This window comes from Giraffa tippelskirchi, chromosome 10, assembly GCF_054371585.1.
Source record: "Giraffa tippelskirchi isolate mGirTip1 chromosome 10, T2T-mGirTip1v1.2.pri, whole genome shotgun sequence".
In the NCBI taxonomy this organism is placed as follows: Eukaryota; Metazoa; Chordata; class Mammalia; order Artiodactyla; family Giraffidae; genus Giraffa; species Giraffa tippelskirchi.
In genome coordinates this window covers 5,063,235-5,088,702 of record NC_137284.1, presented here as the reverse complement: position 1 = coordinate 5,088,702, position 25,468 = coordinate 5,063,235, and the positions used below count along the sequence as shown (strand labels likewise).

The following is a 25,468-nucleotide window of genomic DNA, read 5'->3' as shown; positions in this document are numbered from 1 at the left end:
GCCCCTCACAACAGGACAGGTGGCTCCTAGGAGCCACCCCTTCCAGGCTGATGCCCGTTTGCCCAGTGTAAACCAATCATTTGTCTCTAAAGCAGCCGCTAAGGCCCAGGGTAGTGGGGTTTGCTGATTGCTTAAGACTCTTCTGTGCCGCCCCCAAAGGGGATGTGGGGGCAACCACACCAGCTGGAGAGTCTCAGGGACCTCAGTGGGAGGGGGCTCTTCGAGGGGAATCCAGGCCCTGTCCCCCTCCTCTGTGGAGAGACGCTGATGGACAGAGAAGAATAGGTCTGCCCCTTTGTGTTCTGTGACTCATCCACAGCCGAAGGGGCCGGGAACCCAGGAGATGCGTGCCCTCCTGGCTGGTGTGGGTCCCCTCTGCTCTCCACTGAAGGGCTGCATGGAGCGGGCGCCCCGCTAGGGCAGCTGGGCCTGGGTGGGGTTTGAACTCATCACCCAAGATGCATGCATATTATCTCTGCTCTCATGGTGGGACATCAAATAAGGAAGCCTCCACAAAGGTGGTGGGTTCTGGCTGGAGACCCTGAGATCATGGTTAAGCAGAACAGAATCACCCATAGCCCACCTAGGATTAACTGAGATGTTTATAATTTATTTTGGCCACACCAAAATAAATACGGCATGTCAGATCTTAGCCCCCTGCAATGGAAGTGCAGAGTCTTAACCACTGGACCACCTGGGCAGTCCCAACAAACATTTTTATTTTAAAGCAGTTTTAGGTTCACAGAAAAAATGGGGGGATATGCAGAGAGTTCCCACATATCTATGAACATTTAATGGCTTTTGACAGAGATTTAATGTCACATATCCACCATTGTATTATCCTATGGTGGTGGGTGGTTTAATCCTGCGCTAATTTCCTGTCGGACTCTTGCGACCCCATGGACTGTAGCTCGCCAGGCCCCTCTGTCCATAGGATTCTCCAGGCAAGAAGACCGGAGTGGGTTCTCCAAGGGATCTTTCCAACCCAGGGATCAAACTCGGGTCTCCTGCACTGCAGGTAGATTCTAGATCAACTGAGCTACCAGAGGAAGTCCTGTATTATCCTGTAGAATCATTTTACTGCCCTGAAGATCCACTGCGTTCCACTCATTCGTCCCTCCCAAGCCCCCAGCAGCCCCTGATCCTTTTACCGTCTCCATAGTTTTGTCTTCAACAGAGTGTCCTATGCGGGAACCAGAGTGTGCAGCCATTCCACGCTGGCCTCTTTCACTTACTAATACGCATTTCATGTTGCTCTGTGTCTTTTCACAGCTTAATAGCTCATTTCTTCTCAGCACACAGTAACATCCCATTATACATGTTTTAGCTGCCTTTTAGAAGTTCATTTACGGCATTCTCGTAGGAGCAAAAAGGCAGAAGCAACTGCAAACGTTGTGGAATCACTTAAATAATTTATGGAGTCTGGCGGGTTATAGTCCAGTCAGTCAGTTAAGTTGCTCAGTCGTGTCCGACTCTTTGTGGCTCCGTGGACTGCAGCACACCAGGCTTCCCTGTCCATCACCAACTCCTGAAGCTTACACAAACTCAGGTCCATTGAGTCGGCGATGCCATCCAACCATCTCATCATCTGTCGTCCCCTTCTCCTTCTGCCCTCAGTCTTTCCCAGCATCAGGGTCTTTTCAAATGAGTCAGTTTTTCACATCAGGTGGCCAGAGTACTGGAGTTTCAGCTTCAGCATCAGTCCTCCCAATGAGAATTCAGAATTGATTTCCTTTAGGATGGATTGGTTGGATCTCCTTGCAGTCCAAAGGACTCTCAAGAGTCTTCAACATCACAGTTCAAAAGCATCAATTCTTCGGCGCTTAGCTTTCTTTATAGTCCAACTCTCACATCCATACATGACTACTGGAAAAACCATAGCCTTGACTAGACGGACCTTTGTTGGCAAACTAATGTCTCTGCTTTTTAATATGCTGTGTAGGTTGGTCATAACTTTTCTTCCAAGGAGCAAGCGCCTTTTAATTTCATCACTGCAGTCACCATCTGCAGTGATTTTGGAGCCCAAAAAAATAAAGTCTGTCACTGTTTCCATTGTTTCCCCATCTATTTCCTATGAAGTGGTGGGACCAGGTGCCATGATCTTAGTTTTCTGAATGTTGAGTTTTAAGCCAACTTTTTCACTCTCCTCTTTCACTTTTATCAAGAGGCTCTTTAGTTCTTCTTCGCTTGCTGCTACAAGTGTGGTGTCGTCTTAGGTTATTGATATTTCTCCCAGCAATCTTGATTATAGTCCACAGGGTTGCAAAAGAGTCAGATGTGACTTAGTGACCAAACAACAACAAAATTGCAAGAACAAGAAAGATTCCTATTAGTAAGAAGAGAGTACTCAGAAGATACTGATAACAAGTGGAAACAAGGATATTTCATTATCCAACTTTGATTAATAAATAATATATTAGTGGGGATCCCACACTTTTATTGCCAAAGGTGTGGATTCATCCCCTGGTTGGGGAACTAAGAACCCACAAGCTTCCTGGACAAAAAAATTATGCATATCACTAACTGCTTAGAAAGCAAATCGGAAGTAATAACACCCCACAGCCTAAACACTGGATGAGATTTCCAGGCATATTCATCATCTCTGTTTCATATGCTTGCATTCATGTAGACAGGAAATGAAAAGCAAGATTTTCTATCCTCATTAGGTACATGTACTGGACAGACTGGGGAGAGACACCTCGGATCGAGCGGGCAGGGATGGATGGCAGCACCCGCAAGATCATCGTGGACTCGGACATTTACTGGCCCAACGGGCTGACCATCGACCTGGAGGAGCAGAAGCTGTACTGGGCCGACGCCAAGCTCAGCTTCATCCACCGCGCCAACCTGGACGGCTCCTTCCGGTAAGTCCCGGCTGTGGGCCCTCCCCTTACTCTTCGGCCCGCCAGGCCCAGCTGGGCATTGGCTGATCCTTCTCAACTCAGGCCAGTGGTCTCGCACCTGAAACCCTGGGGGCCTCAGGCACGCAGGCCTCCTCAGAACAGAGATCAGTAATGGTGCTCACACCATATCTGACATCCCACCCAAGCGGGGTCTGGGGAGGCACCTGCATCTATTTTATGGCAAAATGTAGACGGTTCATTCTAGGCGGGATGGAAAAGGCTGTAAAGAGCCCCTCGTCCACATCCAGGTTTTCCCACCAAAGCACCAAAATGCTTTCAGATTTCAGAGTTGTTTGATTTTCAGTATTGCAGATAAGCAGTTGTGGACTCAGGCCCAGGAGTTGATGGGGTTGTGAAGACTTCTCTGCACACCTTCCTCCCCCGAGCACTGAGCTTCTGGAGGCAGAAGCGTGGCCAGAATTGTGTTCACTGCATTCCTGTCTGGCTAAAGGGCCTTATGCATAGTAGGTGCTCAATAAAATAGGCTGAATGAATGAAAAGGGTGTTGTCTTTATTGGTAATTGCCATTAGGGCTTGCTGGTCAGCTGGTTAGCTTAACAGCCCCCCTGCTTCATGACATTTTACATATAGGAAAACCCCCCACCCCCACCCCACCCGCCTGCCCGCCCTTACAGGTCAAGGGTGGTTTATTCATTGACTTCCTGCCTGCTGGCTCTGAGCCAGGTCTTGGGGCTCCTCCCGCTTGAACAGACCCTGAACCTACACTGGCGGGGCTCCTGGGCCAGGAGGGCAGTGTGTGGGTGCTCAGGGTTGTGGTCACTGCATGGGGAGAATGCAGCGGCTGGACCTCTGCAGACAGGCAGACACTAGCTGGAGCGGACGTAAAGAGGTGGTAGCCTTGCCACATTTTACCCAGACCGTGCGCTGTGGTCATCTGCCACTGTGTAACAAAGTACCCCAGACGCTGGTGGCCTGAAACAGAAAACAGACTTCTGGGGGCATCTGAATTTAGGAGGGGTTTTGCTGGGGGGTTCTGGCTCTGAGTATATGCCGAGGTTATAGCCAAGCTCCTGGCTGGAGCTTCGGTCACTGAAGGCTGGACTGTGGCTGGAAGACCCACTTCTAAGGTCACTCTCCTGGCAGTCGGCAGGAAGCCCCAGTGCCTCTTGGGCATCTTAGAGCTGAGCTGTGTGCCCCAGCTGATCTGAAACGTTCCATCCCATTGTCCTTGGATCACAGCCTGGCCTGGGGCCTGCTTTGAGATTTGGTGGCCTGGGGAACCAGGGTCCTTGGAGAGCTGAGTGATCTGGGCAGTTGTGAAGGGTGAGCATTCGAGTCTACAGAGGCTGCAGGTGGGAGTGCCCTGCTCAAGGGGCAGTGATGAGGGGCAGTGAGGATGATGGTGGCATTTAAAACATTGTAGTGGTGGTGGTAGTGATATTCATGGGTGATGGTGGTGGTGATGGTGGTGGTGGTGGTGATAGTGATAATGGTATTGATGGTGATGTTCATGGAGGTGGCAACAGGGTGATGTGATGGTAGTGAAGGTGATGGTGGTGGTGATGATGGTGGTGGTGATGATGTGATGGTAGTGAGGACATGGTGGCAACGTGATGATGTGACGGTGGCTGACCCTTGTATAACACTGGTGTTTTCCTGGACATGTCGGTTCATTTCACCCTCATACCAACCCTGTGAAGTGTTTGCTATCTAGTATGCCTGTGCTCAGTCATGTCTGACTCTGCGATCCCATGAACCATAGCCCGCCAGCCTCCTCTGTCCATGCAATTCTTCAGGCAAGAGCACTGGAGTGGGTTGCCATTTCCTCCTCCAGGGGATCTTCCCAACCTAAGGTTTGAACTCATATCTCTTGCATCTCCTGCACTGGCAGGAGGGTATTTTTTTTTTTTTTTTTACCACTGGCACTACCTGGGAAGCCCTGTGTCTGCTGTTATGATCCCCTTTTATGACGGTGCACAGAGAGGTACGTGAACTCCCCCAAGGCTGCACAGCTAGTCAGAGCCAAGACTGGAAGTGAGGCACTGTGACTCTGGAGCCTGCTTTCAGCCCCTCTTCTACCTACCTGATATTTCTGGCTCTGCAGATGGTCAGTGCTCTTTATGGATGTGCCCACATCTTTACTGTGTCCAGATGGCACTGGACCTCCTGGTAAAGAGGGTGAGCCCTGGAGCAGACGGACCTGCCAGGCCTCTCTCTTGGTCATGACCGTGGCTGGGTTGCTTCACTGCTCTGAGCCTTGGGGCCGGGGATGGGCGTTGGGGATTGTAACGGTGCTTCCCGGGGGTATTCACAGGGCCTGATTTTATTGTGCTCGGTGTCTGGACACAGTCAGCCCTCAGTGAAGGCGGGTGTGCTCGGCATGTTCCCGGGAGGCAGAGGGGGCGTGGGTGGAGTTGCACCCAGGGGCCCGGGGCATCCTGAAAGGAGCAGTGAGGGTGGGTAAAGTGAGCTGAGTCTGGCACTGGCTTCGTGGGGGGCCTCTCTGAGGCAGGGCTCAGGGAGGAGAAACAGCCCTGAGAAGTGACGGCCCTCTGGCTTCTCAGTGACATCATGGAAAGCAGTTTCATGGTTCCCCGGGTGTGAGCGCTGCATTAGCGTGGGATCCCCAGTTCCGCTCCTAGGCTTATGCTGCTGCTGAGTTGTGCCTGTGTGCTCAGTCGTATCCGGCTCTTTGAGACCCCAGGGACCGTAGCCCGCCAGGCTCCTCTGTCCATGGGATGTCCCAGGCAAGAATACTGGAGCGAGTTGCCATTTCCTGCTCCAGGGGATCTTCCCCACCCGGGATCGGACCCGCATCTCTTGTGTCTCCTGCATTGGCAGGCGCATTCTGTACCACTGAGCCACGTGGGAAGCCCTTCTAGGTTTATACCTGCAAATAATTGAAAATTGGTATTTAAAATAAATGCGTCTCCATGAATATCCATAGCAGGACCATCCACAATAGCCGAAAGGTGGAGACAACTCAGATGCCCACCAACAGATGAACGCTAGACGGATATACAAGGTGTGGCACGTCTGTGCAACGGAGTATTGCTCACCCATAACATAGGAATGAAGCACGGAGAGACGACAGGCCACGGATGGCCTTGAAAACATGCTGCTGCCTGAAAGAAACTGGACACCAAAGGCCACATATTGTGTGACTCCGTTTATTCGGAAAGTCCAGAGCAGGCCAGTCCTTAGGGACAGAAGGCAGACTGATGTCAGCAGGCGCTGTGGGGGCAGGGGAGATGAGGATTAATTGCCTGGTGTGTTCGGGGTTTTCCTATGGGGATGGGAATGTTTGGGAAGTAGCTGGAGGTGGTGGTTGCCCAACACTGTGAATGTGATACGTGGCCCTGAATTATTCACTTTGAAATGGTTAGTTTGTGTTATGTGAATTTCACCTCAAGACATTTTTTTGTTTGCTGGGTTTTGGTTTTTATTGAGATATAATTGGCATATGCAATTATGTTCATTTTGGGTGTATGACATTGTGATTTGTTACACGTGTATGTTGCAAAATGATGACCACAGTCAAGTTTGGTTGTTTAGTTAACATCTATTCTTATCACGTAGTTACATTTCCCCCCCTTGTACATATATATTGCAAAATGATGACAGTAATAAGTTTAGTAACGTCTGTCCCTATCAGTCAGTTCAGCTCCGTCACTCAGTCATGTCTGACTCTTTGTGACCTCATGGACTGCAGCACGCCAGGCCTCCCTGTCCATCACCAACTCCCAGAGTTTACCCAAACTCGTGTCCGTTGATTTGGTGATGCCATCCAGCCATCTCATCCTCTGTCGTCCCCTTTTCCTCCTGCCTTCTATCTTTCCCAGCATCAGGATCTTTTCAGATGAGTCAGCTCTTCACAACAGGTGGCCAAAAGTATTGGAGTTTCAGCTTCAACATCAGTCCTTCCAGTGAACACCCAGAACTGATCTCCTTTAGGATGGACTGGGTGGATCTCCTTGCAGTCCAAGGGACACTCAAGAGTCTTCTCCAACACCACAGTTCAGAAGCATCAGTTCTTCGGCGCTCAGCTTTCTTTACAGTCTAACTCTCACATCCATACATGACCACTGGAAAAACCATAGCTTTGACTAGACAGACCTTTGTTGGCAAAGTAATGTCTCTGCTTTTTAATATGCTGTCTAGGTTGGTCATAACTTTTCTTCCAAGGAGTAAGCGTCTTTTAATTTCATGGCTGCAGTCACCATCTGCAGTGATTTTGGAGCCCCCCAAAATAAAGTCAGCCACTGTTTCCACTGTTTCCCTATCTATTTGCCATGAAGTGATGGGACTGCGTGCCATGATCTTAGTTTTCTGAATGTTGAGCTTCAAGCCAACTTTTTCACTCTCCTCTTTCACTTTCATCAAGAGGCTCTTTAGTTCTTCACTTTCTGCCATAAGGGTGGTGTCATCTGCATATCTGAGGTTATTGATATTTCTCCCAGCGATCTTGATTCCAGCTTGTGCTTCATCCAGCCCAGTGTTTCTCGTGATGTACTCTGCATGTGAGTTAAATAAGCAGGGTGACAACATACAGCCTTGACGTACTCCTTTTCCTATTTGTAACCAGTCTGTCGTTCCATGTCCAGTTCTATCCCTATACATAGTTAAAATTTTTTCCCTTGTGATGAGAACTTACAAGATCTGCTCTCTTGGCAGCTTTTAAATTTACAGTATTGTTAACTGTAGTCACCATGCTGTACATTACAGCCCCAGGATTTAGTTACCTTAAATCTGGAAATTGGTATGTTTTGATCTCTTCCTCCTGTTTCACCCACCGCCCCACCCCTGGCGCTAGTCTATTCTCTGTATCTATGCGTTTGGGCTTTTAATATTTTTTATTGAGTTATAATTAGCATACAATATTACTGTATTCATTTCACGTGTAAAACATAGTGATTCAGTTATGAAATGATCACAGCAAGAACAGTTAACCGTCCATCCCCCTGCAGGCAGAAGGTCGTGGAAGGCAGTCTGACGCACCCCTTTGCCCTGACGCTCTCCGGAGACACTCTGTACTGGACGGACTGGCAGACCCGCTCCATCCACGCCTGTAACAAGAGGACTGGAGACAAGAGGAAGGAGATCCTTAGCGCTCTCTACTCGCCCATGGATATTCAAGTTCTCAGCCCGGAGCGGCAGCCTTATTGTAAGTCAGGGGCCGGGCCGGGGCTGAGCGCGGGAGGCTGGTGTCTTTGCCTGGGGAGGGGGCAGGCTGGGAGAGGTCCCTCTGCAGAGCTGGCGCGGGGGCTGCTTTGGGCAGGGCTGTCCTCAGGGGTGGCAAAAGGATTTCCAAGGAAGGTTGCCCTGTTTTCAAGACCCAGTGGAGGTTACATACTTACTCATGGAAGATCTTTCCAGGTCTGAGTTCTCAGCCTGGGCCCCTCATGGTTTTGTGGAGGGGTCTCTGATGGTGAAAAGCCCCTGTGACAGGTAGCCAGCAGGGCCAGGGCCTAGGGTCCACCCACTCCCTCAAGGACCACCACCTGCTCTTATGGGGACCTCCACCAGTTCCCATGGGGACCACAGAGGGTGGGGGGTGGATTCTGGCCTTGATGCTGTTGAAGGTCCTGACTTTGAATTTGAGAGTGGGGTCCCAAGGTGGGGCTCTCTGGAGCTGTTTTCTGGGGAGAGCTCCGTGGTCCTTAAATGCAAGCTGGGTTCAGTCCTTGGGTTGGGAAGATTCCCCTGGAGAAGGAAATGGCAATCTACTCCACTATTCTTGCCTGGAGAATCCCATGGACAGAGGAGCCTGGCGGGCTACAGTCCATGGAGTTGCAAAGAGTTGGACACGACTGAGCGACTAACACTTCAGCACTTCGCGTTTCATGGGTACCGCCCTATCCTGTCCTGGGCAGAGTGAGATCCTGGGAGTGTTCGTCACTTCGGTTGCATGATGGTTGTGCCAGGGAGACCGAAAAGCCTCATCATCAGCATCAAGAGGCTGGGTCCCATGTGGCCACTGAGCACCTGCGCAAAGCCCATGAGGTCTAAGCACGTGACAGAGATAAGACAGGCCTCCGCTCCAGGAGCCCCCGACCCAGGGCCTCACCACTGCCAGGCGGGCAGGTCCTGGGATCCTGCCAGGGATGGCTGGGGGTGGCCTCCGCGGGGCAGGTGTCCTTGGAGGGGCCCTGATGTAGATGGGGTTTCTCGTTGTAGGAAATTGAGAGGAGGAGGAGGAGGGGCGGGGAGGATGCCCACGTCGGGCGAGGCGGGAGTGGGGGTCGATGGTCAGTCCCGGAACCGTGTCCCCCCGCCCCGTTTCCCTCAGACCACACGCGGTGTGAGGAGGACAACGGCGGCTGCTCCCACCTGTGCCTGCTGTCCCCGAGGGAGCCGTTCTACGCCTGCGCCTGCCCCACGGGAGTGCAGCTTCAGGACAACGGGCAGACGTGCAAGGCAGGTGAGCCGGGGAGGGCGGCCGCCGGCCTGGGTGCCCACCGTCCGCTTCCCTCGGGAAGGGGCTCGCACGGTCTGGGCTCCGAGCCGCCAGGATTGGGTCAGATCGGGGCTCTTCTGCCCGACGGGCACGCTGGGGTTCCCGTCTGTAAGAGGAGGTCGTGCCGGATGGCTGAGACCCCGAGTGCCGAGCACCCTGCCTGCTGTGTGATCGCACCCTAAAAGCCTGCTGTTGTTAACTGTTAGGGTAAGGCTGGTGGTGTGCTAGGAACTGGGAGGCAGGAGGCAGCGGCAGACATGTCGTCCTCTCCTCCCGCCTCTTCCAAGGGCTCCCGACTCTGCGGCACCCCCGGCCCTCCCGAAAGCTCCTGGCTTTGCTTTTCTACTTTTTTCGTAAGCGTTGCTGTGGAACTTATAATTCATTTAAAAAACATTTTATTTTTTATCACTGCTTTTTTTTGGCTACACTGTGTAGCAGTGTGGGATCTTGGTTCCCTGACCAAGGGTGGAACCCGCGCCCCCTGCTGTGGAAGCAGAGTCTGAACCCCTGGACCACCAGGGAAATCCTATAATTCATTTTGACCCTTGCATCCCATTCCCGTGGGATCTTCGTGCCGTAATCACTCCCCTCTTTCCCGAACCCGCTGGAAACGTAGGTCGTGAACACATCCTTAACGGGAGTTATCTTCCGGATGCGTGAAGTTTACCTGATTTCCCGCCCCCACCCCCCCGCACAAGTGCTATTCTTTGCTTTTGATATTTTTCCGCCTCTTTATTCTCCCCCTTTTCGCACGCTTGCTGCTTTAAGCACTCATGTTGTGATTATTTGTAATGAAGTGTCACCCATCTTGGGGTGCTGCCTGGGGGCCTTTACTGCCAGGTATGGGGTTCAGAGTTTGTTCTTCTGGAAATGATGTGTGTCCAGGAAACAGCTTGTCCCTGGGGACATCCAGGGCCCAGCACAGCCAGGCAGCACCAGGGTGAACTCAGGCCAGACCAGCGGTGGGGGTAGTGAGGGGTGACCGGAAGCAGCCACCCCTGGGCCAGCCCTACTTGGGGGAAAGAAAGGGAAGGCGAGGGCGGCCCTGGTGGGCTGGGGGCAGAAGGGAGGAGCAGTAGTAGAACTTGGTCCTAGATTTAAAACAAACGTTCGTGATGGCAAATCTGAAAAATATGGCATCCGCTAGGTTCCACATACCCCCCAGGTCGTTGCCATGCGTCTGCTGTGTGCTGGGGCTAAAGCAGGTAGCAAGCCGGGCAGGCCTGTTTGCCCTCTGCTCATGGAGCACAGGTGCTAACTGGGTCCGGTTGACGGGGCACACACGTAAATAAAAGTTGTTAACAGATTTGGATCAGAGTAATGCACGGCACATGAAAGGGGCTGAGACAGAGAATATAGTAAGTCCCCTACATCTGAATGAGTTCCCTTCTGGGAGTGCGTTGGTAAGTCCAATTTGTTGGTAAGTCTAACAAAGTTAGCTAAGGTAACTCAACTAACACAATCAGGTATATAGTACTGTAGTGTAATAGGCTTGCATGCTTGAAGAGCATGCAAATAATACATAAAAAGCAAACAAACACGAAAATTAAAACATTTCTTATCTTACAGTATAGTACCTGAAAAGTACAGTAGTACAGTACAACAGCAAAAAGGGCAGAAAGGGGCTGGCATCGAGTGAACAGGCAAGAAGAGTTACTGACTGGGGGAGGGAGAGGAGGTGGGAGATGGTAGAGCTGAAGGATGGTCAGCGAGAGGAGACGGAGGGCGAGCTGCAGTGTCAGTCACAGCTGGCGTGGGTGGCACAGGTTCTGATCCCCCACCGGAATCAGATGCACGTTCGCATCTTTAAAGTTTGCACCTTGACGGCTTGTATGTAGGGGGCTTACTGTAATGCACAGGGGGATGGGTAGGGGGGACTGACTGCCTGAGGTGGGCAGCCAGGGAAGGTCCACCCCAGGAGGCACCGTTTCAGCTGAGACTTAGGGATGAGCAGGGCGCAGGGAGATGGAACAGAGAGAAGGAGCAGCCCATGTAGCTGCCCTGTGGCAGGAGCCAGTTGGCGTCAGGACCGACCTCACAGGTGTCTGATCTGTGCAGGCACATGGAGCCCCACGTTCAGAAGAGCCCCGTTTTGTGCTCTGTTGTCGACTTGAAAGGACCCTGCATTTTCACTCTGCAGTGGTCCCTGCAAATTACGGAGCCGTTTCTGCTTTGTCTATTGCAGAAACTAAAGGGAAATCTGGAAATAGTGGAGGTAGTTTGGTGTATCTTTCTCTGCTCTTTTGTCCATATGTGTTTCTACATTTCAGTTGACAGTATTGCAGGAGTATTTGCAATTACATGAGCTATGGCCCAGGTGGTTCAATGGTAGAGAATCCACCTGCCAGTGCAGGAGGCGCAGGAGATGTGAGTTTGATCCTTGGGTTGGGACGATCCCCTGGAGGAGGAAATGGCAACCCACTCCAGTATTATTGCTGGGAAAATCCCATGGACAGAGGAGCCTGGTAGGGTACAGTGCATGCGGTCACAAAGAGTCGGACATAACTAAGCACGCGCGCACAGTGCTTCAAGAGCATGTGTTTTACTGCCTGAAGGATGTTTTATCAAGTGTGTAGACCTTCAAATCATCTTCCTCCTCTTGGGCATTTCTATTTGTGTTTTTGCAATTTCCGAGTCTTGCTGCTGTAAGAGGGCTGGCTTGGGGCCTGGCCCTGGAGGTAGGAGGATCTGGATCTGCTGTCTGTTATCTGCCATCGATGGGTGCTATCTGCCTGAGCCCTGTGTTGGATCGGTTGGTGATGTCTGCTCTGGGAGAGGGAGGGGGATACAGGTATGGTTGCCATCTCCGCCCATTCCAAGTATCTAGAACCAGGCTGCATGTGGACATTTGGGGAAGGACCAGCAATGGATATGTCAACTTTAAAAAATACAAAAAATGAGAATTGTGAGTTATGTTTTATTTGGGGCAAAATGAGGACTATAGCCTGGAGATAGCATCTCAGATAGCTGAGAAAGTGCTCCAAAGAGGTAGGGGAAAAGGTCAGTATATATATGATCTTGATGACGGAGAAGTACATGCAATCAAGTGCATATTTTTGCAGAAGGTTTCTGCTAGTCACAAGGAACAGACGTCATGTCACTTGAAGGGTTGTAGCCCTTTTCTAGATATGAGGAGATACAAGAATTGGGCTCATAAAATTGGCGTCTGAAAATATCTAACCATCTGAAGACTCATCCTGCCAGTTTTTCCTGGAGCACAGATGCCTCTGTTTCTACTTTCCACCCTGAGCTCCTTTCAGGATGTGTTGAAAGTCAGCAGCTGCAGCAGCACACGATTTAATCTTGGTAGAGGTGGGTGGCAAGTGCCTATGCCACATGCCAATTTGTAGTCGACAGACACAACCCCAAGAAGGTAGATCATGCAGTAGTGCCTTCCCGAGTGGGGGCCTTGTGCAGCTGCTTTTGTTAAGGGGCCTGTGCAGCTCCTTCCTGCATCAGAGTTCCCGGAGTGGGGTGTGGGCAGAAATGGGCTGTGAACCCTCATCGAAGCCCAGAGTCACGGCCTGGTGAAGTGGCACAGCCAGAGAAGCCTGGAGTTCCAGAAGACTTGACCAGGCTGTCCTGGGGTATAGCCCTGGGGCCCTGCCACTCTGTGCCTCCCTTCCTTATCTGTGAGATGTGGGGGGTGCGGGTTGAAACCACCCGCTGCCAGGGAAGCTGTGGAGAACCCAGGGCATCAACAGGAGTTGCAAATGCTGTATGGGACCCCCTTGCACCTAGTGGGTGTACATACACAGTAGCCATGCCCACCATTCACAGCGTTGGCATCGCGTCAGGCCCATGGGGCTCTGTCTGCCTCCATTGTCCAAGGTTCCTGCCACCCCCTGGGGGAGGCCCAGATTCCTTTCCAACCAGAACCAGTGGGGACTGTAGGCTTCTTTCAGATTTCCACCATCCCAGTAATGGGCCTCTGAGCTCTGGGGGCCACTGCCTGGGGTCGAGTCCTTTGAGAGGATTGTGTACCCACTGCAGGCATCAACCGCGGGAGAGGGGTGGGAGGTCTTCCTGGAGGAGGCAGTACCTGGGGCTGGGGAGCTGACACTGATACCCAGGAGGAGAACTGGGGATTAGCAGCAAAGCCTGTCTTTCCTGTCAGAAGCAAGCCCTTGGGGGCGGGGTGTGCGGGGTGTAGGGTGGGCTGGGGCTGGGGCTGGGGCTGATCCAGTTCCCGCAGAGCCCCTGGGAGTCAGCCACTGGGCCACCTTCCCTGGTCTTGTCAGAACTGCCCCCTCCCCAGCTGTGAAGGACACTTTTTCAAATGACTCAGCTGGAGAATGCCAAGCTCGTGGAAGAAAAATGTTTTTGTTGTCATTCCAAGGGGCCCTTGCTTGGGTGGGAGCGAGGGATGGGGTGGGGGTCCACACAGAGGCAGACAGGCTGTCTTCACACTGAGGCTGCATCTACCTGCGTTTGCTCCGTATGCCCCCTCCGGGTCCAGGGTGTTGGGTCAGAAGAGGGAACAGCTCAGGAAGACAAAAGCCGTGGACTGGAGTCTTGGTGTGCAGGAGAATGGGATGCCCAGGGCCCAGTTTTTATAAGGCTGGTTTGCACCCCTGTTGCTTCCCACTGACACACGGGTTCGTTCTGGGGCGTCAAGGGCGGCTTATGTAACACCCGCCTTGGAGCTTGTTAGAAGCTGAAGTGATCTGGGGGCAGCCGGGGTGGGAAAGGGTAAACAGAGTTTCCTAAGTGTTTTCATTGAATTGGAGAAGCAACCCAGAAGCTTCTTAGAGCATTTCAAGAGTTTGCCCCCAAGGTGGCTTTCTGGACATTCGAGGTGGTCCTCAAACATCTCCCCGTGTCCTTCACCCAGAGGAGTGCGGGCGTGAATGAGAAGGGGTTCTGTCCCTGAGCGGGCCTCCTCGGCTGTCTGGGCAACAGACACGGTGAGTCAGAGCCCGTTCTGTGAGCGAGGGTTTCAGATGTCACAAAAAGGGACGCCTCCCCGGCAGACTGGGGGCTTCGGGACTCGGATCCCCCCGCGTCCAGTTTCTCTTCTTTGCCACAGAGTGTCGTGTTAAAGGACAACGTTTGATGAGAAGGACGCCCCCCCATCACCTGAGCGCAGTGGCTGCCTTCCCTGCTCTAGCAGCGTCCCGAGCTGCCGCGTCCCTTGGCATGTTTTTCCGCGTCCCGGTGGATGTAAATCATGTGTGGAATGCGGGCTTTGCTGACGCCGTACGGGGTATCAGATGCAAATACTGCCTGGAGACAGAGGCTGGCAGTGCGAGGGTAACATGAAGAAAACGAGGCGCTGAAGCCTATTGAATGGCACCGGCCGGAAGGCACCGCTGCCCCTGGAGGCCCGCCAGGGTCTTCCGAGGCATGGGGTGTCCGGTAGACAGGATGGAATTCTGGGGCCGGCTAAGGAGGTCCTCGGATCACTCGGGGATCTCCTCTTGTCTGTGGAATCGCTGAGGTCCAGTGTCCCACGGGGGGTGAAGAGCCAAAGCCACGTGTTGAGGGCTCTGGAGGAGGCCCTGGGCTAGAGGGATGGCCTCTGGGACAAAGGGAAACGGACACAGACCGTGCCTGTGCGACTTCCGTCCAGGATAAGGTGTGTCGAAGGCAACATTCGCGACATGTAACACGGCTTTGGTCTTTCGTTGGGAGCCTGCCGAAGACTTTTCGGGTAGCGAGGAAATGCTCTCTCGGGCAAACCCAGAATTTAGAGAGATTTTCCTGGTGGCTCAGATGGTAAAGAATCTGCCTGCAATGCAGGAGACCCAGGTTTGATTCCTGGGTTGGGAAGATCCTCTGGAGCAGGAAGAGGCAACCGGTACTCCAATATTCTTGCCTGGAGAAGTCCATGGACAGAGGAGCCTGGTGGGCTATAGTCCATGGGATCACAAAGAGTAGGACACGACTCAGTGACTAACACTTTCACGTTTCAACCGCGCAATGGCTTTCTGTGTCCAGTCTTCCTTTTATGAAACCTTAGCTCAGGTCCCGGCTGTGTGATCTTGGGAAATTGGCTCAGCCTCTCTGTGCTTCCATTTCCTCAGCAGTAAAAAGGGATGATCAGCTTCCTTGGTGGCTCAGATGGTAAAGAATCTGCCCACAATGTGGGAGACCTGGGTTTGATCCCTGGGTTGGGAAGATCCCCTGGAGGAGGGCATGGCAACCCACTCCAGTATTTTGCCTGGAGAATCCCCATGGACAGAGGAGCCTGGCGGGCTGTTGTCCATGGGATAACAAAGAGCTGGACACGACTAAGCGAGTAAGCACATAGTATCCAATTCATGGGGCTGTTGAGAGGAAGGCCTGGCTGCCTAACAAATATGAGCTGTGCTTGAATTTGAACTTTAACTTGGAGCCAGGCAGGCAGGATGGCAGGAGAGCAGTTCTTCCCTGGACATTTGGAATCAGGAGTAGATGTGGATGCCAACTGGATACCCAGAGGAGCTTGGAGGTGGGGCCCAGTGTTTGGGGAGACCTCTTCTCCTGGCCAGTGGGGAAGCCAGGCATGTGGCTCTCCTTTCTGGGGATGAAGGCCGGCATTGAGCTAGAAGGATTCTGGGTCGGGGCAGGGACCTGGCTGTGTTGGAATTACCGTCACCCACGTGACATCCAGGTTCCTGGCCCCAGCAAATCTCCATGACGAGGGACTAGGTGTGGGCGGCGGAGGGCTGCCTCTGCCCTGGATTCGTGCCCAAGGCAGCTGCCAGGTAGCGGGTCGAGAACCAGCCGCACAGCCGGAAACTTCTCAGGATAGAAAGCCAGGGTCTCGGTAGTGACTTGCGGATTCCTGGCCCTCTCACCCCAGGTGCCTGACCTTTTATGCTTATGTGAGTGTTAGTCACTCAGTCCTGTCTGACTCTTTGTGACCCCATGGACTGTAGTCCACCAGGCTCCTGTCCATGGGATTCTCCAGGCATGAATACTGGAGCGGGTTGCCGTTTCCTCCTCCAGGGGATCTTTCCGACCCAGGGATCGAACCCAGGTCTCCTGCATTGCAGGTGGATTCTTTACCAGCTGAGCCATCAGAGAAGCCCATGGAGTTGAATTTGAAGACATTTGTGTGACGCCCGTGAATCCAGTTGTTTTCCTGCTTTTGAGCCAGGGAGAGTCAGCCGTGTGCAGGGGTCAACGCCTTCCCCCGGGGCAAAGCTAAGATGGGATGTCGCTTGGACCCCAGCCAACGGGAGCCTGCGACATCCTGAGGCGGGTGCAGGGGAAGGTGGAGGGTGGAGTGGGGGCTGGTTCACTTGCTGCTGAATGTCCACTGATGACATGGGGAGATCGGAGAGGACGCCCCTCAGCGGGGCTGGAGTGGGTGTCAGGGAAGGGGCAGAGCCTGCTGGGCGGGGACACGCAGACAGGACAGGAGCCCCGGGACTCCCTGCCTGTGGGCCGAGGGGCGTCTCGTTTCCCACAGCCCCCTGGGCGGGGATGGGACAACCACTGGCTCCGGGGGCCCGTGTTTCTGGAGACCTGGGGAGGCGCCCGTGGGTTCCGACACTGGAGTGGGTGTCCCAGCAAGTGGCCCTCCTCTGCCTTGGCCCTGCTGGGGGCTGAGTGAGGCCTGGGGGGAACCGAGCGACTCTGGTCCCCGAGGCGGGCGGGCCAGTTGCCCGCCCCGGGCCAGACCGCGAGCCCGTGTGCCCTCCAGCACCAGCCTCCCCGCCCCCTCCCTGGCAGCCACGCCAACGGAGGTGCCCGGCTGGCTTTGGTTTTCCCCATGTTTTTCCAATTATGTGGGATGGGCTAAAAACAGCAGTAGCGGGGCCTTATTTGGGAGTTACCACCACGGATCCAGGGCACCCGCTCTTGCCGCTGCTCCCAGCCGCTCGGGTGCCGGCCCCTCGGGGGACCTGCCCTGTTCTTCTGACTTCTGTCCCTGGGCCTCCCTCACGCCTGTGGGGCACCCCTCTCGGGTCCTGAGTGACCTGGGCAGGTGACCTGCGGGCCTGTGTCTGTGGCATGTGGCTCCGCTACCTGGGGGTGGCCAGGCAGTGTTGGGGCGTCATTCTCTGTACCCCCAGCCCAGGCCTTTCCAGATGAGGCGAGGGCTCGCTGATTGACGGCCCGCCTGCCGCACCTCGCCAGGAAGGAGTTTTAACAGATGTTCGTGGGGACAGGAGACAAAAGGGCGGCGGGGATGTGGCCGGGCGGGGGCGGCAGGAGGGACAGAGGCGCCCAGTGTCGGGTCTGAAGGGCGGGCTGACAACTGGGCCCCTCGCGTCCGTCCGTCTGTCCGGGAGGATTAGCCGAGGCTCAGGCCCGAGGGATAAGGGGTGCGTTTGTTCTCAGTCTGGCTGTCTTGTCACTTATCAGGGAAGTAGGTCGAAGGGAAAAGAAAGGAGGCCCTTGTGGCCCAGGCTGCCGCCGCCCGGGCAGTGATTGGCGTCGACTCTGCAAACAGAAGGCAGCTGCTGTTCTCAGCCATGGACCGTGAATTTTTAATAGCAAGAAAATCAGATTGCACTGTCCCAGGAAATGGTGTCAACAGGCCCAAGTGCTGACTTTTTTTTTTTTTTAAGAAATTGAGGTATTTAATATAACTTGCAGACAATAAAACGCACAGGTTCTAAGTGTAGATTTTGATTAGCTCTGACAGTTGTATACATCTACATAACCACCACCCCACACCAGATACAGAAGACTTCCACCACCCGGAAAGTTCCCCAGTGCCCTTGGCAGCCTCCCGCCATAAACCAACCCCCCCCGAGCCCCCATCCCCCACACCGAGGCGGCCGCTGTCCTGACTTCCATCGCCATGGATTAGTTTTGCCTGTTGCGGAACGTCATAGAAATGGAACCACACAGCATGTGTTCTTTTGTGTCTGAGTCTGAACACTAACTTTTAAAACTAATAAAAGAGGAGAGGGGAGCCTGCCATATTCTTCGAAAGAAAAAAGTGTCGTCATGGGTCTGGGGCCTTGGACAGGCAGGCCTCCTGGGCGCGGTCAGGCGCATGGATGCCTATGTCCACCGGCCTCAGTGAGACTGCGGTCACTCCGCACGTAGCCCCCTCCCTCCCAGCCTGTCTGACGTGCCCCTTGCTTCTGCAGTCGAGCCCAGCTCCAGCCTGGCCCTGGACGGTCCCCGGGGCTGAGACGGCTCCCCTCAGGGACAAGTTCTGTGCTCTCAAGGTCCGGGCCCTGGGGTGGACGGACACCCCAGCCCTCAGCACCTCCTGGGGGCTAGGGGTGACGCTGTGTGAAGGAGGGTCTCTGGCCGGCCTGCATTGTCCACATGCACAGTCAGAGCCCCAGAAGGAGGGGCAGAGATGAGACCTGAGCCTGGGCAGCCTGGCCCAGGGTCTGTCCCAAGCCTCCCCTGCCCCGCCCGGACCCCGGGGACATCTGCCTGCAGTGCACCAGAGTCGTCTAGGGGTCACTTCTAGTCTGCCTGGGCTCAGAGCGACCCCCGTGTGGGCTTTCTAAAGAACGGAGCCATCTGCCTGAAGAGGTGGGACGGAGCCTTCCTCATGCAAGTCCCGGGCTCTTTGCCAGCCTCCACCCCACATTCCTGCCTTTCAGGGAGCCTGGCTGCCCACTTCTCATTTGCCCACCCAACCACACTCTGTTGGAACATGGCTCTCTTGTTCCCTGCCCGCCTTCCTGAGATGGGTCCCTGGGTGCGTGTTCGCTGGCCCTGGAGGGGCACCTGCTCTGGGACTGTGGCCTCAAGCTCCAGGCTCACCGACTCTGTCCCGGGACCCTCCCAGCCTCGCGTGGGGGCCTTATCCACACCTGAGTCCTACCCGTGAGGAACGGGCCAGCTTGCCTGCTCAGGGTCGCTCAGGAAGGAAATGGGGCTGGGGGCTGAAGTCGGGTGTGACCCCTGGGCGGCGCTGCCTGTGGAGGGCCACGTGAGGGGCCTGAGGATGGGACCAGAGGTGACTGGCTGCAGAGGCAGGGGGGTCACAGGACTGGCACTGACTTGGCCGCTGTCCAGTGACCCCAGGCCTCAGGGCGGGGGTGACACCCATCCCAGAGCCGTGCACGCAGGCCCAGCCCCAGGCCAGGGCGCCTACCCGGCCCCTGTAGCCTCCCTGCAGCCTGGCCGGCAGGCCCGAGATAGGCCGTGCGGGGTAACAGCTGCTTGGGCCTCAGGTTTCCAGCGGAGCCAGCGTCCGGCCTGGCCACTTCCTCTGTGCCGTGTGACCCTGTGGTCGCTCGGCGCGGTTTCCTGGGCTGGGGTGCCGGCCTGTGGTCTCAGTGTTTCTCCAACCGCTTACCCCAGGGGGGCAGTGGAGAAAATCGATTGCTAAAAAACAAAAACAAGCCGGCTGCCTGCCTGCTGTGAAGCTGTTTATGGCCTTAGAAGCTGCAGCGTGGACAGCGGCCTACACTGGGCCCGACTCTGCCCGTGTGGCTCTGGGCCCGGGTCATGGTCAAGGCTGGCTCTGCCTCCCGTGGGGACAGTAAGGGGAGATGGACGTGGGAGACCCAAGAGCCAGGACCGGGGCTGAGGACGCGTCAGGCAGGTGGAGAGGCATCTCTGGCAGGAGGAGCCTTCGGGGGTGGTGTGGCCTTGGGGGAACTTCAAGGTTTGAGCCTCGTCCTTCCAGTGGGGGGCCATGACCTTGGAGCAGCAGGTGGTTCAGCGGGGGACAGGGTGCTATCCACCCTGCCTGCTGGGTTGGGGGGCGGGGAATTCACAGGCCCCGCCCCTTCCGTGTGTGTTGATGTGGTCAGCCCAGGCCCTGGGATGCACTCTCATTTTGCCCATCATGAAAAGTCTGTTTTCCGAGTTGGGGTGTGGAAGGGGTTAACCACGAGGCCCTTTCAGGTGGCCCCCACACTGGGCAACTGCCACCAGCAGCGCCCTCCTGGTCTGCCAGGGCTGTGGACGCTTCTTCCCCATCCCTCCCTTCTGTTCTTCCAGCTCAAACAGCTCAGAACCTGGAGGCCAAATATAGTCCCCTCTCCACAACTCCCCCACCCGGTGGCGATTTAGTGGAGAGCTAGGGCCCTCCCTCGCAGGTCCCCCTTGAGAAGGCCATGGTGGCCCCCCGGAATTAGGACCGTCGCCCCACCTAGTCCGTGAGATCCCCTCGGGATGACCTTGTGCACTGTCTTTTAAAGCCTTTGTATTTCTTGTTTTGAAGTAACATTTGTGGTCGCTGTAGGAAGGAAAACATAAAAAATAAGTGGAGAAAATAAAAAACTCTCATAATTTTGCCACCTAGAAATAGCTGCTGTTAATATTTTGAAGTGTGTTTCTTGTCCTTTTATTTATTTATTTATTTTTTGGCTGTCCCATGTAGGATCTTAGTTTCTTGACCAGCAATCAAACCCGTGCCGCCTACAATGGGAGCGAAGTGTCTTAACCACTGGACCACCAGGGCAGAGGGACCACCCTGTCCTTTCTCCTGTGCACGCATTCACATCTTCTTGCGTGATTTGTTCGGCTCATATGTGTAGTAGCATCACGCTGACTTTCCCACCTACCGCCTCCCCAGCCTGTCCTGCCCCTGCCGTCTCCAGAGGGTGCCGTTGGGGCCTGTGTAATGACTGACCCGGACTCCAGCCCCTTCATATATGTAATGCTTTCCTGGTGGCTCAGAGGCTAAAGCGTCTGCCTGCAATGCGTGAGACCTGGGTTCGATCCCTGGGTTGGGAAGATCCCCTGGAGAAGGAAAAGGCACCCTACTCCGGTACTCTTGCCTGGAAAATCCCATGGACAGAGAAGCCTGGTGGGCTACAGTCCATGGGGTCGCAAAGAGTTGGACACGACTGAGCGACTTCACTTTCACTTTTTTTCCTTTAGTGAGATCTCTAGGTTCTTTACAGGTTCTTTCTTTCAGGTTTGAGTTTTGCTGTTTTCATGAAGCCTTGGGGACCCTCTGTGACAGAGAATCCGTGTGCATTTCTAGCTGCTGTTTTGGGCTGGCTTCTTGGAGGAGAAATTGCTTGGTCAGAGGGTCCCTAAGCCACACTGCCATCCAGGAAGCGTGCCCGGGACAGTCCCCTGGGAGGTGGGGACATACTGACCCAGCTGGTAGCAACAGGCCTCTCACGTCTACCTGCAAGAATCCGCCTGCAACGCAGGCGACCCAGGTTCGATCCCTGGGTCAGGAAAATCCCCTGGAGAATTCCATGGACAGAGGAGCCTGGCGGGCTACAGTCCATGAGTTCGCAGGGTCAGACACAACCAAGCGACTAATGCTTGGGCGTCCCTGGTGGCTCAGACAGTAAAGTTACCAAGAAGTTACCCATTTGTCGTGTTTATTGATTGTGCTTTTTGTCTTCCATTAGTTTGTGTTTACGGTCATTGCCCGTTTGTTGTTGAGGTCTGGGTAGTTTTCTCATTGATGTATATGCCTTTTAACTTTCTTGAAAATACTTAACGGAGTCTATTTTTCAGGCAGTTTTAGGTTTACAGGGAAGTGGAGTGGAGAGCACTTGGAGTTGCTCTGTGTCCCGCATCTCCTGACATGGTTTCCCACGTGATCAGACTATGGTTCTGATACAGTAAAAGTCACACGTACTGCCCCATGCAAGGGCTAGCAAAGCCCCAGCCCCCACCTGTGGGCCAGATGGCTTGCAGCCTGTTTAGGGGCAGCTGTGGGCTAAGTTCAGTCTTTACACGGTTGAACAAAGGTCACGAGAGGAGTGTTTTGTGACCTGGGAAAGTGGTAGGACCTTCAGGTTTTGGCGCCCACGTAGGACGCTTTGCTTGCACGCCTTTGCTGACACGTCATCTGCGGCAGCTTCTACACGGTGGTGGAGCCGAGGGACTGTGAGAGGCGGCCGTGGCCCCGCAGAGCCCGGAGCGTTTGCCATCTGGCACCTGGACGAAGGTGCGCAGAGCCCTGTGGGGACTGGAAGGCGGGCCGGAGGGTGTGGAGATGACGCTGGACGCAGGGGCCTCCTCTGGCCTCTGTCCCGGGGGGCTCTGTGTGTCTCGTGGCCGGGCTCTGCTGCGCCCACCGCCTGCCCTTTCCACGAGGCTTCCTTGCAGACAGGGTTGGACTCAGAGCTGCCCCGGCATTCAGCGTGCAGAAGGTATTCAGGGAAGAGTCGTGGTCTGCTGGACCACCCTCGGCGGGTACCCAGCCTCCGAGCTCAGATCAGACCCCAGGGAAGGGGGCGGTGGAGGGTTGCCCCACTCCTGCCTGCGGGGCTGCAGAGTGGCCTCCAGGTGCCTCTCTGTCTGGAGTTCCTGCCCTTGAACCCGTCCTTCCGTGGAAAGTGTCCCGTGATCCCCAACTGTGATCCCTAACTGTTGGGAACAGAATCATATCCCCCTAAAAGACACGGTGAAGCCCCAGCCCTGGAGCCTGTGGGTGTGACCTGATTAGGAAATAGAGTCTCTGCAGCGGGAACCAAGACATGGTCGTGCTGTATTCGGATGGGCCCAACACCCAGGGACTTTCTTCTCAGAGGGAGGCTTAGACACAGACCCCAGGGGAGGAGGGCGTGTTAAGACGGAGACAAGCAGCCACAGACCAGGGGATGTGTCTGGGATTGCTGGCAATGACCAGAAGCTGGAAGAGGCTGAGAACGGTTCTTCCCAGAGCCTTCTGTGGGAGCTTGGCCCTGCCAGCACCTTGATTTTTAATATTTAATTTATTTATGTATTAATGTTTATTTTATTGATGGATTGATATTTATTTTACTGATTTGGCTGTGCCGTGTCTTAGTTGCAACATGTGGGATCTAGCTCCCCTACCAGGGGTCGGACCCGGGCCCCCTGCATTGGGAGTGCAGAGTGTTGTTAGCCGCTGGACCACGAGGGAAGCCCTCAGCACCTTGACTTTTGACTTCTGGCCTCCAGGACTGTCAGAGAAGCAGTCTCTGCCGATAACAGCTGCCCAGTTTGCGGGGGATGTGACTGCAGCCCTCGTTTGTGGGGACGGTGGCTCGGTCTGGATGCTATGTTGTCTGGGAGGGAGGGCTTGAGCTGGACATGTCCGTGGCATCGGGCTCTCCCTCCAGTCTGCTTCTCCATTTTGAGGCGAACACTCTGCCGGGGAGGGCTGTGTCCCGAGCCCGACGCTTGACCCCAAGGCAGGGATGCGCCCCTCTTTCCTGCATGGGAGGGGAGGGGTCAGAAGCCAGCCCCGAGGAGGCTCCAGGGACCGCTGCCCAGCCAGCAAGGGAGGGTTTCTCTTTCTTCGGCAGTGCTGTGGGACAGGCTATTTGTTTAAACAACCCCAAAGAAAACCATTTGGCTAAACTGTTAAGTTTCTAAACAGTTTACTTCCCTGGTGTTTAAACAAAGTCCTCCCCAGGCTCTGTGTCTGGTCCCAGGGAGGGGGTTGGCCTCTCTTCCTGCTGGGCCGGCCCAGCGCCCTGCGCTCACCCCAAGGCCAGCTGCTGCTTGCACCTCCCTGCAAACAACCCTGGAGGTCGCCCTGGTGAGCGTCTGCCGACCAAGGGGTCCAGGCCCCCTTTGTGGTCTTCTCTCTGCAGCTGCCCCCACCGACCTGGCCCGGGATGGCACGCCCCACATCTCCGTGTTGGGTTTTGCCTGCTCAGACCGTCAGGCTGACCGTGGCTGGACCTTGGCTCTCTCCTGGGGGTCCTGGTCTTTGCGGTTTTTTTTTTTGCAAAGCTCAACTAAAAACCTTAAAGGCTGTGTGGCCCAAGGGGTGTCAGAGGTTCCCCCCCCCAACCCCGGTTTGGAGTCAATCAACACCTACAGATTTTTCCCAGTGTTTAATTACTGGCTCGGCCGCAGAGACTTGATTCTAAGAAACACTGATGATGGGGCTCCCTGATGGTGGGTTGTGCTCGAGGTTTCATACTGACTGGTTACCTGAGGGCTGGGTCTGGGCGCACTTCACCCCTGGTGGCTCCGTGCCCTTCGGGGACAGGCTGCTGGAATCTGTGGCATCCGTGGTCACAGCCCCATGGATCCCAGAGGCTCCTGCTGGACGCCAGACCCCAGTCTCAGCCTGCCCCCTTCTCAGCTGCCCATGCCCCCCGCTTTCCTCCCAGCACTAGTTCATTAACAGTCTTGCTCACTGAAGGTCTGTGTCCTGCAACTGCAGGAGCACCATGCGGGCAATTCCTGCATCTCTTCCGTCTACTCCCAACCCCGGCATCTGGGTCGGGGCCTGGCCTGAAGCTGCTGCCCACAAAGCCACTGGGGGGGCGACCAGGCCTGCTGGGCCAGTGCACTGACCTTGGGTTTCCTGCCTGTGCCAGCTCCGGGGATTGAAGTGTTCGTGGTACCTTATTGTCCCACTTGCTGCTGTGTGTCCTTGGGTGAGGAGCTTAACCTCTCTGTGCATTGGGGTTCCTCTTCAGTAAAATGGAGCGTGAACCCATCTCAGAGGTTGGTGTGAGGATGGTGCTAGCTCGGATAACTGTCTGGAGGATCATGGGAAGAGGGATGGGTGAAACAGGCTCAAAATATGTTTGGGAACCTAGTGTCTGGTTCCCTAAGGAGCCACCTTTTTCTGGGCACTCTCTCCAGCTCCCATGGGGGCAGATTAAGGCAGAACCCGCCATAGAGTTTGGTTTATGGTTCTCCTTGATGTCGGGGCTAAATGGGGACTCCCATCAGGTCAGGCTGATTCTTCAGTCTAAATGAGGAAACCAAGGCCCAGAGAGGGTTAGGGATCTGCCCCACATCACACAGCAGGAGTGGGTCCAGGAAGTTTCTGTCCTGAATTCTCCCTGCTTGTCCTAGGATATTGGCACCTGCTCTGGGCAGGGCCTTGTGCTGGGGGACTACAGAGAGCCAGAGGGGGCCCTGGGCCAGCATCCCTGTGAGGCAGTAGGTGCAGTGCCTGTATGTGGTCCCTCTGACCACTTGGAGGGGAGGCAGGTATGGCTTCCTGGAGGAGGAGGCAGCCTGTGACCTGGCCCTTGAAAAGCAGGCCCGATGTCACTAGAACGTTTTGGGAATGGAGCCCAGAACTCCCCTCCTCTCCGTCTGCCATACCCCAAGCCAGAACTTGCATCAGCACCACTAGCTAAATCTGAGTTTGGGGAGCTTTCCAACGAAGCCGGGTGCCTGGGCACCTTCTCCAGCACTCCCTGCACCTCCCGTTCCCCACCACCTGCCTCAGTTTCCCCAGCCCTCGATTCGTGAAGCCATTGCTGTCTTTGAGCACCCTCTACTGGGGGAATCGGATTACAAACTCGGGGCCTTGGAGCCGTGGAGTCAGGATGAAGTTCCTGCCCTCACTGAAAACCCAAGGGGGCAGGGGGGACCCCAA

At 54.8% G+C, this 25,468-nt stretch overlaps 1 protein-coding gene across 5 annotated transcripts in view; it reads left to right on the top strand.

Annotated features, from left to right (window-relative positions):
• The window catches only part of LRP5 (LDL receptor related protein 5), a 119,893-nt gene that overhangs the window by 42,155 nt on the left and 52,270 nt on the right, over positions 1 to 25,468 (top strand). For 4 of the 5 annotated variants that reach the window (XM_081531828.1, XM_081531826.1, XM_081531827.1 and 1 more), the window contains exons 3-5: positions 2,667 to 2,864; positions 7,832 to 8,028; positions 9,154 to 9,285. In XM_081531828.1, the coding sequence (XP_081387954.1) occupies positions 2,667 to 2,864; positions 7,832 to 8,028; positions 9,154 to 9,285 (527 nt within the window). The remainder of the gene's footprint in view (positions 1 to 2,666; positions 2,865 to 7,831; positions 8,029 to 9,153; positions 9,286 to 25,468) is intronic. The other variant, XM_081531829.1, reaches the window with a different exon arrangement.